This window comes from Canis lupus, unplaced genomic scaffold (genome assembly GCF_011100685.1).
Source record: "Canis lupus familiaris isolate Mischka breed German Shepherd unplaced genomic scaffold, alternate assembly UU_Cfam_GSD_1.0 chrUn_S1569H1758, whole genome shotgun sequence".
NCBI lineage: Eukaryota > Metazoa > Chordata > Mammalia > Carnivora > Canidae > Canis > Canis lupus.
Window position 1 is genome coordinate 98,890 of NW_023330409.1, and position 17,454 is coordinate 116,343.

Genomic DNA, 17,454 nt, shown 5'->3' on the forward strand with positions numbered 1-17,454 from the left:
GATTTCAGGTTGTACTACAAAGCTGTGGTCATCAAGACAGTGTGGTACTGGCACAAAAACAGACACATAGATCAATGGAACAGAATAGAGAATCCAGAAGTGGACCCTCAACTTTATGGTCAACTAATATTTGACAAAGGAGGAAAGACTATCCACTGGAAAAAAGACAGTCTCTTCAATAAATGGTGCTGGGAAAATTGGACATCCACATGCAGAAGAATGAAACTAGACCACTCTCTTGCACCATACACAAAGATAAACTCAAAATGGATGAAAGATCTAAATGTGAGACAAGATTCCATCAAAATCCTAGAGGAGAACACAGGCAACACCCTTTTTGAACTCAGCCACAGTAACTTCTTGCAAGATACATCCACGAAGGCAAAAGAAACAAAAGCAAAAATGAACTATTGGGACTTCCTTTAGCGTATATAAGATGGTTGTTTTTAAAATCTTTGTCTAGTAAGGCTAATGCTTGTGTTCATCTAGGGACAGTTTTGGCCAGTTTATTTTTCCCCTTTACGTCAACTATACTCTCCTTTTCTTTTTAATCCTTGTAATTTTTTTTTCCACAGGCAGGTGAAACAATTTTATTTCACAGTTGTCTTTAAAACCACAAAGACACTATGTTCTTCATGTAAAAACACTAGTACAGATAACTATACTTTCTAGAAAATGATTATATAGACCCTCTCAAAGAAAAATGCACACCATTATATGGTTCAGACAAGTTACTTGGGAAAAACACATCTGGACCGATTCCTAAAACATACCAGAAGACCACGCTGCATCTTTTGGTTCAAAGTATAGATTACTGTCATCAGTAAGGGCTCCTGCATTCTCACATATTTGATAATACACATATAGACTGGTTTGTGACTTAATGCTCCATTGGTTCATCAGCCTTTTCTGCAGGTTCATCAGCAGGTTGAGTAGGCTGTGCCTTTCTCTGTGGTCTTTCTTCAAGACCTTCCAGGAATGGAGATACATCATCATCATCATAAATCGTAAACTCCAAGTCTTTACCAACAATTCCAATGGAAACATTCTTTGTAGTTAGGTCCTGTTCTGCAGGAAGTGTCTCTCGTAAGGCACGCAGACCATGTTTAACCAGTTCATTCAAATTGCACTCCATAAACCCAGATATATGTCTCTCCAAGTAAGTACAAGCTGATTGAGAATGGGCTCCAATGGACATGGCTCTACAGTCAAAATAGTTGGCAGATGGACAGGTTTGGAAAATGTGAGGGCCCATATCATCATTACCAGCAATAAGCAGTCCAACACCATATGGTCTCCGGACATACCTTTGTGTTGGTATCTGGGTCTTGCTTCCAATTAGAGATACAAGACGAGACACAGGAAGAGGTCTGTCAAATACAAATCTGGAATCCAAACACTCCTGGCGCATAAAATTACATAACAGTCTAGCATCAGCAGTAAGTCCCACAATTGAGATACCAATATGGTTATCAACATGAAGAATTTTCTTCTGATGAGCTGCAAGCTCTGACTGTGCTCTCTTCAATGCAACCAACACTGCATGGGTTTTTGATTTCAGACCAACTGTGGCTGGACCTTGTTTGACAGCTTCCATTGCATATTCAGTTTGATGAATCCTGCCCTGAGGGCTCCAAACAGTGACGTCATTGTCATACTGGTTGCGAAACATGGTTCTGGCATGGGTCCCGGTGCGGCCTCCGGCCTGTAACTTTTTTTTTTAAAGATTGGGCACTTGTGAAAACAGCCACCTGTCTCAGTCTTTGCAGACTGGCTCTATTCTGGGGCAGTCCTTTTCTAATTAGCTAGAGAGGCTCAGAGCCTAGGGATAAGCAAAATATAAAAATTTAAGGTCTTTTCAGTTCTTTTCACAAGTCTGTCTTGGCCAGGACTGATCATGGCCTTTTTAATTCCCTTAAATATGTGGCTGCTTCTGAATGTCCAAGTCTTTCAAAGAATCTCACTCAGCTTCTCCTTTGGGCTTTTTATGGTCTATTATATGTCCTGCTCAAAATCTTTTGCTCATGAGTTGGTAGTCCCCTTGCAGCTTTCATGAGTAGCAGCTACCTCTTCTTGCTGCATGAACTCCAAATAAGGGGGGATAGATAAGTCCTTCAGGCAGCCCCCACATAGGTTCAAATGTTCAAATATGGTCTGTTCTGCTCTGTTTGGTTTAAGGAAGGGAATTGGGAATTGGGCTGCCACTCTGTCTAGACCAAAACCTCACCACACTGGGGAAGGGGTGGAGCAAAGGCAAGTAAACACGAAATAAATTTTCCTACTATTTTTAATATGTATTTTTTATTGTACATTTGCTTGGTCGCTATAGACCTTTGACTACTTTCCATGGCTCATATAAGGTTATTATAGTTGTTAGTTTCTGGACTTTTTAAATGTTTCCATGGGAGAGTGAGGACTTGGAGCTTCCTAGTCCACCTTTTTTCTACAAATATTGTTGAGCTGTGTTTTGTAATTCATTAAGTTACTTGGAACAGTTTGATGCTTTCAGGTGTTCCTTATAAACTTTATTAGGCAGATCCTACCAACGTTTAGTCCAAGATTAATTTTTACTTAATGTTGAGTCAAGGCCTTGTTTATACTCCATCCAATGTCCCATTTATTTTGATGTTTTCTACTCTCTGTTGGAATAAATACTTTTTCTACCTCTGTGTGATCTCTGGGCATTATGCTTTTATATCTTAGGAATTTTAAAAAAGTCCTATCTCAGGTACTTTTCTTACATGCATATACTGACTAGTCCCTTGTGAACACTTGAGGGAGACCTTCTTCAGATCTTAAGAGTTCTCTCTCTGTCCAGCACTTTCTTTTCAGATACGATGCCATGGCCATCTCTAACACCCAGCTCCATCTCCTCAACTCATAGACTGTCAAGTTCTACTTGGGTTCCTCCTTACTATGCCACAACGTGGGAACTTTGTCCAGGCCATAAGCTGACACAACTGTAGAGCTCACCTCATTGATTTCCTATCTCTCAGTGATCTCTATCATTTGTTGCTTGATGTCTAATGTCTTAAGAGTTATTGTTTATTTTGTCTAGTTCTGTAGTTGCTATAGATAGTAGGGTAAATGTGGGCCCTGTTACTCCATCTTGACCAAAAGTGAGAGTCTCGACAGAGTTGTAAAGTTTTCTTTCTATGGTTCTTGCTTTATTTTAATTAGGGCTTATTCCTATGTTTTATTTTATTTTTGCTATTAGAAATAAGTGCTATTCAGTTCTATTTACTAACTTCATAAACAGGATTAAAAATGTCAGTTTATTTCCTTTGGCTTCTGTTATCTGAACACAATTTTTATATCTTTCAGTCTAATTTTTATTCCTCTTTTTTCCTTGTCTAATTATGTTGGCTTGCACAGAGTTGTCCTGCTCCTACTTTATTTTTTTAAAAAATATTTTATCTAGTTATTCATGAGAGACATAGAGAGAGGCAGAGACATAGGCAGAGGGAGAAGCAGGCTCCCTGTGGGGATCCCGATGCAGGACTGGATCCTAGAACTGTGGGATCACGCCCTGAGCTGAAGGCAGATGCTCAACTGCTGAGCCATCCAGGTGTCCCGACCTGCTCCTACTTTAATGAGAAGGTAGATGTTGATGATTTTTGCAAGAAGATTTTTAAAGATTGTTAAAGAAGATGTGATATATATGTATATCTCTTTCTTTACAGATACTATGCATACATTTTTTAATATTACTCAGACATAAGAAAGGAATGAAATCTTGCCAACTACAGTGACATTGATGGAGCTAGAGGGTATTATCCTATGCAAAATAAGTCAGTCAGAGAAAGACAAATACCATATGATTTCACTCATACATGGAACTTAAGAAACAAAACAAACATGATAGGGGAAAAAGGAGTGAGAGGCAAACCAAAAAACAGATTCTTAACTACAGACATCAAACAGATGGTTACTAGAGGGGAGGTGGATGAGAAGATGAGTTAAAAAGATGATGGGGAATAAGGAGTGTGCTTGTGGTGAGCACTAGGTGTTGTATGTAAGTGTTGAATCACTAAATTGTACACCTGAAACTAATATTACACTGTGTATTTACTAACTGGAATTTAAATAAAAACTTTAAAAATTAAAAAAATTGCGCGTGTGTATGTGTGTGTGTTGAGAATGTGAGTGTATAATCATGTTAAGGATTCTATTTTATATACAATTTTTATAAAGAATAGTTGTTGAATCCGCTTCAGATAATGATGGAGTAACCGAACTACATTATGCCTCCAATTGTAAGGAAGTACAAAATGAGACCAAATACATGCACAAGTTGTGTGGACAGTAGCACAGTGGACTTTGATCTTTTAGACAGGAGAAACACACGAGTAAAGCTTCAAAATTGCCCCAGGATTCTGTCTGGAGTCACCCTGTGGACTATTGTAGAGAAAGGTGAGACCCAAACAGAGCACAGTTGTATTGCTATGCTCTGGAAGTAGAGTTAAGCATTTCTGGCTTTTTTTTTTTTTTAAGATTTTATTTATCCATGAGAGACCGAGAGAGAGAGGCAGAGACAGAGGCAGAGGGAGAAGCAGGCTCCATGCAGGGAGCCTAACATGGGACTCGATCCAGGGTCTCCAGGATCAGGCCCTGGGCTGAAGGCGGCGCTAATCCACTGACCCACCCAGGGTGCCCCATTTCTGGCTTTTGAGCTTTTCTGTAGCTGTGCAGAAAAGGAGAACTGGGAAGATGTACAATGTGCCCTTTATGTTTCTGGTTGAATGATAATTTGCACATGTACAGAAGAAGATTCTGTACAATCTAGTTAAGGACAGCTGCTAGAGAGCTGTGAGCTGAATTGAATTTCAGGAGGTTTCACTGTTGTGTTAGACATAGGAGTCCAGTGGACCAAGATGGAGAGAACTCACTGAACATCATAGACACTCAATTGTCCTTCCAGAAAGGCCACTCTGTAGGATAGGACTACTCTAGACCTAGATAAGGGCCACTCTAGTCCCATCCTAACAAAGGTTGGCACAGCTTTTGAAAAAAAAGTGTTATTGATCTGCTAGTAAATTAACTGTGTGCCAGAACAAACCTCAATATTTTCTAAATGTGAGGCTGAGGTACAGAAGTTACAAGATTATCCTTGAACATCTTCTTGTGGATAAAGTATAGAAGTGCTCAAAGAATCATGAAGACATATCACAAGGGCACAGCGGCCAACTTAAAGAGGCTGCCACTGGGCAAGTGTGGGACAATTTGAGCATCAAAATAGTGGTAATAATAAATTATAACATATTGAATTAAATAAGAATTAGTTCTTACTGATATAAATATGAGAGGGAGGAAAGTTCCTTATAGAAGATTGTCAACTTATATAGAAGGAATGATAATGTTAGAAAGTCTATAATGATTGCCACGACTAGTATGTGAAAGTTTGAGGAAGAACAGAATATTTTCATAGATTCAGAGTATCTTCTCACTAGTTAAGGCACCACCTTAACCAAACCAATCATTATCAGTATTGGGACAAATAAAATCATATGCCCCCTGATATAATGCACTAAGAAGAACACAGTATCACTTCTGTTGTAGAACGGTCAAGAGTGCAAAACTTGAAACACTGGACAAATGGAGGGACAGTCTTCCAAATAACTGTATTCTTCCAACAATAAGAGACAAGACAACTGAATGTAATGCATGAGGGAAAAGCCAGCTATAAAGGACATTAGGGGAGTAACACTGTCAGTTTTACTCTTTAGAAATTACTTTATTTGCTTTTTTGGGGGAAAGATTTTAGGGGAGCAAGCATAGAACAAGGATCATTAAGATACCATTGTCTAGCTCCAGACTATTAGGTTGCTCTACGTAGTTCCAGCTGGACATGGTCGGATTTTAGATGGACTTTTTAGCAGTAGACTTGGTAAGAAGTTGTGTATTTTGGAGACACATCTACTGGTGGATTGAATGTTGGGTGTGAAGGTAAAAATATAGATTTAAGGAGGAGCCTGGGTGGCTCAGTTGGTTAAGTGTCCAACTCTTGGTTTCGGCTCAGTCATGATCTTATGGGTTGTGAGAAAGACCCGTAGCAGGAAGTCTTCTTGGGGATTCTTTCCCTCTGCCCCTCCCCCCACTGCGTGCACTCTTTCTCTCTCTTTCTCTCCCCCCCTCAAAATAAATGAGTCTTTAAAAAATAATTAAGGAAAATCTCTAGGTTATTATTGGCTTGGGGAATTGGATGGGTGGTGCTATTTAATGATAAGGTAAAGGCTTGGGGACTATGGATTTTGGGGAATGGGGGATGAATATTCACATTTGGCTTTATTATGTTGGAGGTGCGTATTACTCATTTAAGCAGAAATGTCATATGAGGAATTGGATTTACAGGTCTAGAAGTCAGGGTGTAGGTCTCACCTAGAAATATAAAGTAAAAATCAGTATCTAGGCATAATTGAAGTTATGTTACGTGGCCAGATAAAATCTTGGAGAGAGTATAACCAGAAAAGAACAGAATTAAGCAGGCTAAACAGAGATCTGGTAGAGGAAGAAGGGCCAGCAAAGGAAATCAGAAGGAACAGACAGTGGGTTTGAGGAAAAAAGGGAGTGTGTTTAGTCATTGAATTGGAGTTCATAATAGCCAAAGAAAGGAAACAATCAATCAAATCAATCAAATGGACAAATAAAGTATGCCATATCCATAAGGTGAAATACTATTTAGCAAATAGGGGATCCCTGGGTGGCTCAGCCTTTGGCCCAGGGCATGATCCTGGAGTCCCGGGATCAAGTCCCACAAGGCTCCCTGCATGGAGCCTGCTTCTCCCTCTGCCTGTGTCTCTGCCTCTCCATCTCTCTGTATCTCTCATGAATAAATAAAATCTTTAAAAAAATTATTTAGCAAATAAAGTACTGACTGATATATGCTACAATGTAGGTGACCTGTCAAAAACATGCTAAGTGAAGAAGCCAGTCACAAAAGACCACATATTGTATTTTTACAATACATTTCACAACATAGTACTCCATTTATATGAAATGCCCAGGAAAGGCAAATATAGACAGATATTATGTTAATTTTTCAGGCCTTTGGGCAGTGAGGGGAAGTAAGAGGTGAGGATGGGATATGCTAATGGTTATAAAGTTTCTTACTGGAGGGACAGCTGGGTGGTTCAGCTGTTGGGTTCTGCCTTTGGCTCAGGGTGTGATCCTGGAGTCGCAGGATCAAGTCCTGCATCAGGCTCCCTCCATGGAACCTGCTTCTACCTCTGCCTCTATCTCTGCCTCTCTCTCTGTGTATCTCTCATGAATAGATAAATAAAAGCTTAACAACAACAACAACAACAACAAAGTTTCTTATTGGTGTAATGAAAAAAGTCTGAAGTTGATTATGATGATGGTGACACAACTCTGCAAACAGACTATGCCCCACTAAATTGTAAACTTTAAATGAGTATGATATATGCATTATATCTTGATAAAGTTAGAATTTTTTAAAATGTGAAATAAAGATTTTAGACATAAAAAGCTGAAAGAATTCATCACCCTACAAAAAATTTTAAAGGAAATCATTCAGGCAGAAGGAAAATGACAGAAGATGGAAATAAGAATTATAAAAAAGTAATGACGAGAACTACCTGGGTGGCTCAGCAGTTGAGCCTCTTCCTTTGGCTCAGGGCGTGGTCCCTGGTCGGGGGATTGAGTCCTGCATCAGGCTCTGGGCAGGGAGCCTGCTTCTTCCTCTGCCGTGTCCCTGCCGCTCTTTCTGTGTCTCTCATGAATAAATAAATAAAACCTTAAAAAAAAAAAAACTACAAATGATTAGAATGCAGGTAAACATATATTTTCCTATTATTCATGTCTCTTTAAAGATAAATGACTGAACAGAAATAACAATAATGTGCATTTAAAATATATGTATAAGTAAAATATATGACAATAAAGCCATAAAGGCATAGAGTGGAGAAATAGAAATATATTATTATAAATTTCTCATATTATATATGAAATGTATTAGTGACACTTGAAGGTAGTTGGTAATATGTTTAATACTTAAACCATAAACCCTAGTATAACAACCAAAATAACAAAAACAAATAATTATAGAAAATCAAATGAGATCAAATGGGGTCACAGAAAACACTGAATTCAAAAGAAGGCAGAAGTAAAGAGGAAAAAATGAAACAAAGAACACTGAAAATGAATAGTAGGATGATAAGCTGAAACCCAACTATGTCAATAATAATAATAAAAATAGGAAGGCAGAGGTTGAGTAAATGAAAAAGCAAGACTGAATTGTATGCTGCCCATAAGAAGCAAATTTCAAATATAAAGACAAATCTGCTAAAAGGATAGAAAAAAGATAAAGCATGCTAATTCTAATAAAAAGAAAGCTGCAGTGGCTATATTAATCTTAGGCGAAGATTTCACAGCAAAGAGTAGGAACACAGATAAAAGTCATTTTATAGTGATAAATGGGTTAATTAATCAAGAGAACGTAACAGTCCTAAACATTTTTGCTCCGAATAACACAGCTTCACAGAAAGTAAAAAAGGACTGAGGAGAAATAAATCTATCGTATTCAGAGATTTCAAGAACCATTTCTCAATAACTGATAGAAAAAGTAAAAGAAAGTCAGTAAAATATAAAAGGCTTGAACAATGCCTCAATTTATATTAATTATGTGTTAATTTATATTAACTTAATATAAATGTCCTTCATAAGAATATTTCACCCTGTAACAGCAGAATATACATATTCTTCACATGCACATGAAACATTGCATTGTCATAATGTAAATATCAATAAATTTAAAAGAATTCAAGTTATACAAAATGTGTTCTCTGACTGAAATGGAATTAAATTAGAAATTCAATTACAGAAATACATCTGGAAAAGCACCAAATATTTGGAAACAAAATAAGACATTTCTAAATAAAGGAAAAATCTAAAGGGCAATTAAAAGTATTTTAAAATATATTCTGGATAAAAAGGAGAATAAAATTTGTAGGGTGCAGGGAGAAATATATAGTACTAACTAGATCTATGTAAAAAAAACCCTCAAATCAACAAATTCAGGTTCCACATTAGAAACAAGATAAAAAGAGCAAATAAAATTCAAAGCAAGGGATCCCTGGGTGGTGCAGCGGTTTGGCGCCTGCCTTTGGCCCAGGGTGCGAACATGGAGTCCCGGGATGGAGTCCCATGTTGGGCTCCCTGCATGGAGCCTGCTTCTCCCTCTGCCTGTGTCTCTGCCTCGCTCTCTCTCTCTCTGTGACTATCATAAATAAATAAAAATTTTAAAAAATAATAAAATTCAAAGCAAGCAAAAGGAAGGAGATAATAAATATGAGAAATCTATAAAATAGAAAATAGAGATACAATAGAGAAAATGGATAATTCCAAAAACTGTTGCTTTGAGAAATTAATAAAATTGATAAACTCTCACCAGACTTATCGGGAAAAATAGAGGGTTGAAATTACCAATATAAGGAATGAGAGAGGTGACTGTACCACCAATCTTACAGATAGCAAAAGAAGAACAAGAGGCTATTATGAACAACTTTATGCCAATAAATTCAACAACTTAGATGAAAACGACAAATTTCTTACAAAATGCAAACTATCAAGACTTTCTTGAAAAGAAATAAACAAGTAGACCTATAGTTATAAAGGAAATAGAATTTTTAGTCAAAGACCTTCCCAAAAATAAATCTCCAGGTCCAGGTGTCTTCATTGGTTTAATTCTTCCAAACATTTAAGAAAAAAAGAATACCAATTTTCCACAAACTCTTTTAGAGTAAAATTGAAGAGGAGGGGATATTTACCAACTTGTTCCATGAGGCCAGCACCACCTTGATGACAAAACCAGATAAGTCATTACAAGAAATAAAAGTACAGATAAATATCCCTCACGAGCATAGATAGAAAACTTTTAGTGCTCGCTTCGGCAGCACATATACTAAAATTGGAACGATACAGAGAAGATTAGCATGGCCCCTGCGCAAGGATGACATGCAAATTCGTGAAGCGTTCCATATTTTTGGGCCCCCGGTGCATGGAGCCTGCTTCTCCCTCTGCCTGTGTCTCTGCCTCTCTCTCTCTCTCTCTCTGTGACTATCATGAATAAATAAATAAAAATTTAAAAAAAAAAAGAAAACTTTTATACAAAATTTTAGCAAATTGAAACAAAAAAAAATAAAATAAAAAGGATAATACATCATGACCAAGTGGGGTTATCCCAGGAATGCAGAATTGGCTTAAAAGTGAAAAATCAATTGGTGTAAGTCATCATATTATCAAACTAAAAAAGAAAAACAATTTGATCATCTCAATAGATGTAGAAAAGATATCTGACAAAATACAAGATGCCTTCCTGATTTTTTAAGTTCACAAACTAGAAAAGAATTCCTCCAGCTAATAAAGGTCATCTATGAACACCCCACAGCTAAGATCATAGTTAATGATGAAAGACTAGATGCATATTTGCTAAGATTAAAAACAATTCAAGGATATCTACTCTTAGAACTTCTGTTCAGCATTGTGCTAGAGGTTCTAGCCAGTGCTATGAGGCAAGGACAAGAACTAAAAGGATGAGCACTGGGTGTTATTCTATATGTTGGCAAATTGAACACCAATAAAAATAAATTTATAAAAAAAATAATAAAATAATAAAATAAAATAATTAAAAGTAAAAAAAGTTCAAAAGAATAAAAAAGAACTAAAAGGCATCTAGTTGGAAATAAAGAAAGAAAGTTGCCTTTATTCACAGATGACATGCTCATCTCTAGAAAATCCTGTGGAATCTGCAAAACAAAAAATGCTATTAGAACTGGAAGTGAAAAAAAAAGAACTGGAAGTGAATTTAGCAAGGCTGTAAGATATAAAGCTGGTGTATAAATTCAACTGTACTTCTGTATACTCATTGTGAACAACTGGACATAGAAATTTTAAAAAACAATACCATTGAAAATAGCATAAAAACATGAAATAGGGATAAACTTCTAGCAAAAATGTGCAAGGCCAATGCACTTCAGCTGTAAAACACTGCTGAGAGAAATTGAGACCTTAAAAAAATGAAGAGATATACCTGTGCATCAGTCAGAATACTCAATATTATTATGATGTCACCTCTCCACTTTTGAGAAATTGACGTGCTCATTTAAAAATTCCTGTGGAAATAGGGGATCCCTGGGTGGCTCAGTGGTTTGGCGCCTGCCTTTGGCCCAGGGCACGATCCTGGAGTCCTGGGATCGAGTCCCGCATGGGGCTCCCAGCATGGAGACTGGTTCTCCCTCTGCCTGTGTCTCTGCCTCTCTCTCTCTCTCTCTCTCTCTATCATAAATAAAGAAATAAATCTTCAAAAAAAAGTCTTGTGGAAATACACAGGACTCAATAGCCAAAACAATTTGCAAAAGAATAAAGTTCGAGGATTAATACCAAATTACTTCAAGACTTAACATGAAACGACAGAAATTAGGACAATGTGGTATCAGTATAAATATAGACAAGTAGATGGATGGAACAGGATAGAGAGTGGAGATATAGACCCACTCATGTATGGACAGCCAGCTGATTTCCAACAAAGGAGAAAGTCTTTTCAACAAATGGGGTGCTGGAACATCCAAGATGAATTTCAATTCCTACTTCACACCATACATAAAAACTTACTCAAAATGAGTGGCAGATCAAATGTAAAGCCTAACTGAGGTGGGCACTTGACAGGATGAGCACTGGTTGTTATTCTATATGTTGGCAAATTGAACACCAATAAAAAATAAATTTATAATAAAAAAAAACAAATGTAAAGCCTAAAACTATAATATTTATAGGGAGGAGGGGCAAGATGGCGGAAGAGTAGAATCTCCAAGTCACCTGTCCCCACCAAATTACCTAGATAACTTTCAAATCATCCTGAAAACCTACATATTCGGCTTGAGATTTAAAGAGAGAACAGCTGGAATGCTACAGTAAAAAGAGTTCACGCTACTATCAAGGTAGGAATACGGAGGAGAAAAGAAATAAAGAAACAAAAGGCATCCAAGGGGGAGGAGCCCCCCGAGGAGCCGGGCTGAGGCCGGGGCGAGTGTCCCCAGGACAGGAGAGCCCCGTCCCGGAGACCCAGGAGCTGCACCAACCTTCCCGGAAAGGCGCTTGCAGGGAGTTGGAGCAGGATCCCAGGAGGGGCAGGGATGCCCTCAGGCTCCCGGGGGTACTAACAGAGCACCTACGCCCCGGGGAGAGCGCCCCACAACCCGCGGCCGAGCTCCCTAAAGGGCTGCAGGCACGCCCTGCGGGGCCGGAAAACAGCTTGAGGGGGCTCAGGCGGCGGCTCCGTGCGGAGAGGGCTGCGTGGCTCGGGAGCGCGATTCCAGTAGCGCAGGCCCGGGAGCTCAGGGCACCGGGGACACAGCCCAAGATCCGGCGCTCCCCCCAGGACAAGCAGAGGCCGGGATGGCACAGGACAGCAAGGACGCTCCAGCCTCCGGCGGCCTGGAGCTGAGCAGATCAGCGGCCCCCGCCCCCGGAGCATCCAGGCCCCTGCCGACTGAGAACTCTATAGTTACTGCAGGAGCCAATTCCAGGGCGGAGAGCTGGCCGCTGCTACTGTTGTTGTTCCTCCTGGGGCCTCACAGGATTAACAACCCCCACTGAGCTTCACAGTGGCCTCAAGGATAAACAGGTTAAGCGACTTTCAAGGAGCTCTGCACCAGGATGGGGGCTGAGCAGCTCTCCCAAGTGCTCACACCTGAAAATCAGCACAGCAGGCCCCTCCCCCAGAAGACCAGCTAGAAAACAAATTACTGACCAAGCAGCACTGGAAAATTCCAGGGGAAGTCGAGGGATTTACAGTATACAGAATCAGAGGATACTCCCCCGTGTTTTTTGTTTGTTTGTTTGTTTGCTTGCTTCTCTCCCCCTTTTTTTCTTTTCTTCTCTTCCTTTTTTTTTTCCTTCTTTCTTTTTCTTTTTATTTTCTTCTTTCTCTTCCCTCTTTTTCTCCTTTTCCCAATACAACTTGTTTTTGGCCACTCAGCACTGAACAAAATGACTAGAAGGAAAAACTCACCTCAAAAGAAAGAATCAGAAACAGTCCTCTTGCCCACAGAGTTACAAAATTTGGATTACAATTCAATGTCAGAAGCCAATTCAGAAGCACAATTATAAAGCTACTGGTGGCTCTAGAAAAAAGCATAAAGGACTCAAGAGACTTCATGCCTGCAGAATTCAGCTCTCATCAGGCAGAAAATAAAAATCAATTAAATGAGATGCAATCCAAACTAGAAGTCCTAATGACAAGGGTTAACGAAGTAGAAGAACGAGTGTGTGACATTGAAGACAAGTTGATGGCAAAGAGGGAAACTGAGGAAAAAGAGACAATTAAAAGATCATAAGGATAGATTAAGGGAAATAAGTGACAGTCTGAGGAAGAAAAATCTACATTTAATTGGGGTTCCCGAGGGCACCGAAAGGGACAAAGGTCCAGAATATGTATTTAAACAAGTCATAGCTGAAAACTTTCCTAATCTGGGAAGGGAAACAGGCATTCAGATCCAGGAAATAGAACCCCCCCCCTAAAATCAATAAAAACCGTTCAACACCTGGACAAGCAGCAAGAGACAAGAGATCCCTAACTTATATGGGGAGAAATATCAGATTAACAGCAGACCTCTCCACAGAGACCTGGCAGGCCAGAAAGGGCTGGCAGGATATATTCAGGGTTCTAAATGAGAAGAACATGCAGCCAAGAATACTTTATCCAGCAAGGCTCTCATTCAAAATGGAAGGAGAGATAAAGAGCTTCCAAGACAGGCAGGAACTGAAAGAATATGTGACCTCCAAACCAGCTCTGCAAGAAATTTTAAGGGGGACTCTGAAAATTCCTCTTTAAGAGGAAGTCCAATGGAACAATCCACAAAAACAGGGACTGAATAGGTATCATGATGACACTAAACTCGTATCTTTCAATAGTAACTCTGAAAGTGAACGGGCTTAATGACCCCATCAAAAGGCGCAGGGTTTCAGACTGGAAAAAAAAGCAGGACCCATCTATTTGCTGTCTACAAGAGACTCATTTTAGACAGAAGGACACCTACAGCCTGAAAATAAAAGGTTGGAGAACCATTAACCATTCAAATGGTCCTCAAAAGAAAGCAGGGGTAGCCATTCTTATATCAGATAAACTAAAGTTTATCCCGAAGACTGTAGTGAGAGATGAAGAGGGACACTATATAATACTTAAACGATCTATCCAAGAAGAGGACTTAATCATCAATATATATGCCCCGAATGTGGGAGCTGCCAAATATATTAATCAATTAATAAAAAGTTAAGACATACTTAAATAATAATACACTTATACTTGGTGACTTCAATGTAGTGCTTTCTACACTCAATAGGTCTTCTAAGCACAACATCTCCAAAGAAACAAGAGCGTTAAATAATACACTGGACCAGATGGATTTCACGGATATCTACAGAACTTTACATCCAAATGCAACTAAATACACATTCTTCTAAAGTGCACATGGAACTTTCTCCAGAACAGACCACATACTGGGTCACAAATCAGGTCTGAACCAATACCAAAAGATTGGGATCATCCCCTGCATATTCTCAGACCATAATGCCTTGAAATTAGAACTAAATCACAACAAGAAGTTTGGAAGGACCTCAAACACGTGGAAGTTAAGGACCATCCTGCTAAAAGATGAAAGGGTCAACCAGGAAATTAAGGAAGAATTAAAAAGATTCATGGAAACTAATGAGAATGAAGATACAACCGTTCAAAATCTTTGGGATACAGCAAAAGCAGTCCTGAGGGGGAAATACATCGCAATACAAGCATCCATTCAAAAACTGGAAAGAACTCAAATACAAAAGCTAACCTTACACTTAAAGGAGCTAGAGAAAAAACAGCAAATAGATCCTACACCCAGCAGAAGAAGAGAGTTAGTAAAGATTCGAGCAACACTCAATGAAATAGAGACCAGAGAACTGTGGAACAGATCAACAAAACCAGGAGTTGGTTCTTTGAAAGAATTAATAAGATAGATAAACCATAAGCCAGCCTTATTAAAAAGAAGAGAGAGAAGACTCAAATTAATAAATCATGAATGAGAAAGGAGAGATCACTACCAACACCAAGGAAATACAAACGATTTTAAAAACATATTATGAACAGCTATATGCCAATAAATTTGGCAATCTAGAAAAAATGGACACATTCCTGGAAAGCCACAAACTACCGAAACTGTAACTGGAAGAAATAGAAAACCTGAACAGGCTAATAACCAGAGAGGAAATTGAAGCAGTCATCAAAAACCTCCCGAGACACAAAAGTCCAGGGCCAGATGGCTTCCCTGGCGAATTCTATCAAACGTTTAAAGAAGAAACCATACGTATTCTACTAAAGCTGTTTGGAAAGATAGAAAGAGATGGAGTACTTCCAAACTCATTCTATGAAGCCTTAAGGCATCACCTTAATTCCAAAACTAGACAAATACCCCACCACAAAGGAGAATTACAGACCAATATCCCTGATGAACATGGATGCAAAAATTCTCAACAAGATATTAGCCAATAGGATACAACAATAAATTAAGATTATTCACCATGACCAAGTAGGATTTATCCCTGGGATGCAAGGCTGGTTCAACACTTGTAAAACAATCAATGTGATTCATCATATCAGCAAGAGAAAAAACAAGAACCATATGATCCTCTCAATAGATGCAGAGAAAGCATTTGACAAAATACAGCATTCCTGATCAAAACTCTTCAGAGTGTAGGAATAGACGGAACATTCTTCAACATCTTAAAAGCCATCTACGAAAAGCCCACAGCAAATATCATTCCCACTGGGTAAGCACTGGGAGCCTTTCCCCTAAGATCAGGAACAAGACAGGGATGTCCACTCTCACCACTGCTATTCAACATAGTACTAGAAGTCCTAGCCTCAGCAATCAGGCAACAAAAAGAAATCAAAGGCATTCGAATTGGCAAAGAAGAAGTCAAACTCTCCCTCTTCGCAGATGACATGATAGAGTACCTAGAAAACCTACAAGACTCCACCCCAAGATTGCTAGAACTCATACAGCAATTTGGCCATGTGGCAGGATACAAAATCAATGCCCAGAAGTCAGTGGCATTTCTATACACTAACAATGAGACTGAAGAAAGAGAAATTAAGGAGTCAATCCCATTTACAATTGCACCCAAAAGCATAAGATACCTAGGAATAAACCTAACCAAAGAGGTAAAGGATCTATACCCTAAAAACTACAGAACACTTCTGAAAGAAATTAAGGAAGACACAAAGAGATGGAAAAATATTCCATGCTCATGGATTGGCAGAATTAATATTGTGAAAATGTCAATGTTACCCAGGGCAATGTACACGTTTAATGCAATGCCTATCAAAATACCATGGACTTTCTTCAGAGAGTTGGAACAAATTATCTTAAGATTTGTGTGGAATCAGAAAACACCCAGAATAGCCAGGGGAAATTTAAAAAAGAAAACTGTAGGTGGGGGCATCACAATGCCAGATTTCAGGTTGTACTACAAAGCTGTGATCTTCAAGATAGTGTGGTACTGGCACAAAGACACACACATAGATCAATGGAACAGAATAGAGAATCCAGAAGTTGACCCTCAACTTTATGGTCAACTAATATTCGACAAAGGAGGAAAGACTATCCACTGGAAAAAAGACAGTCTCTTCAATAAATGGTCCTGGGAAAATTGGACATCCACATGCAGAAGAATGAAACTAGACCACTCTCTTGCACCATACACAAAGATAAACTCAAAATGGATGAAAGATCTAAATGTGAGATAAGATTCCATCAAAATCCTAGAGGAGAACACAGGCAACACCCTTTTTGAACTCGGCCACAGTAACTTCTTGCAAGATACATCCATGAAGGGAAGAGAAACAAAAGCAAAAATGAACTATTGGGACTTCATCAAGATAAGAAGCTTTTGCACAGCAAAAGAAACAGTCAACAAAACTAAAAGACAACCTACAGAATGGGAGAAGATATTTGCAAATGACGTATCAGATAAAGGGCTAGTATCCAAGATGTATAAAGAACTTATTAAACTCAACAGCAAAGAAACAAACAATCCAATCATGAAATGGGCAAAAGACATGAACAGAAATCTCACAGAGGAAGACATAGACATGGCCAACAAGCACATGAGAAAATGCTCGGCATCACTTGCCATCAGGGAAATAAAATCAAAACCACAATGAGAGACCACCTCACACCAGTGAGAATGGGGAAAATTAACAAGGCACGAAACCACAAATGTTGGAGAGGATGTGGAGAAAGGGGAACCCTCCTGCACTGTTGGTGGGAATATGAACTGGTGCAGTCATTCTGGAAAACTGTGTGGAGGTTCCTCAAAGAATTATAAATAGATCTGCCCTAACGACCCAGCAATTGCACTGCTGGGGATTTACCCCAAAGATACAGATGCAATGAAACG

At 38.9% G+C, this 17,454-nt stretch overlaps 1 protein-coding gene and 1 non-coding gene across 2 annotated transcripts; one reads left to right on the forward strand and one right to left on the reverse strand.

Annotated features, from left to right (window-relative positions):
* Positions 1 to 436: 436 nt before the first annotated feature.
* On the reverse strand, positions 437 to 1,687 carry LOC119878389 (proteasome subunit alpha type-1-like). The gene has a single exon (XM_038589016.1). It carries the CDS (start codon positions 1,670 to 1,672, stop codon positions 881 to 883), a length of 792 nt encoding a protein of 263 aa, XP_038444944.1. The 5' UTR covers positions 1,673 to 1,687; the 3' UTR covers positions 437 to 880.
* An 8,208-nt stretch (positions 1,688 to 9,895) lies between these two features.
* On the forward strand, positions 9,896 to 10,002 carry LOC119874107. The gene has a single exon (XR_005386827.1). It is a non-coding gene; the product is annotated as a U6 spliceosomal RNA (small nuclear RNA).
* Positions 10,003 to 17,454: the final 7,452 nt, after the last annotated feature.

What these genes read in the sequence shown, in the direction of transcription:
- LOC119878389 (XM_038589016.1), bottom strand. Translation starts at nt 1,672, where the DNA reads ATGTTTCGCAACCAGTATGACAATGACGTCACTGTTTGGAGCCCTCAG.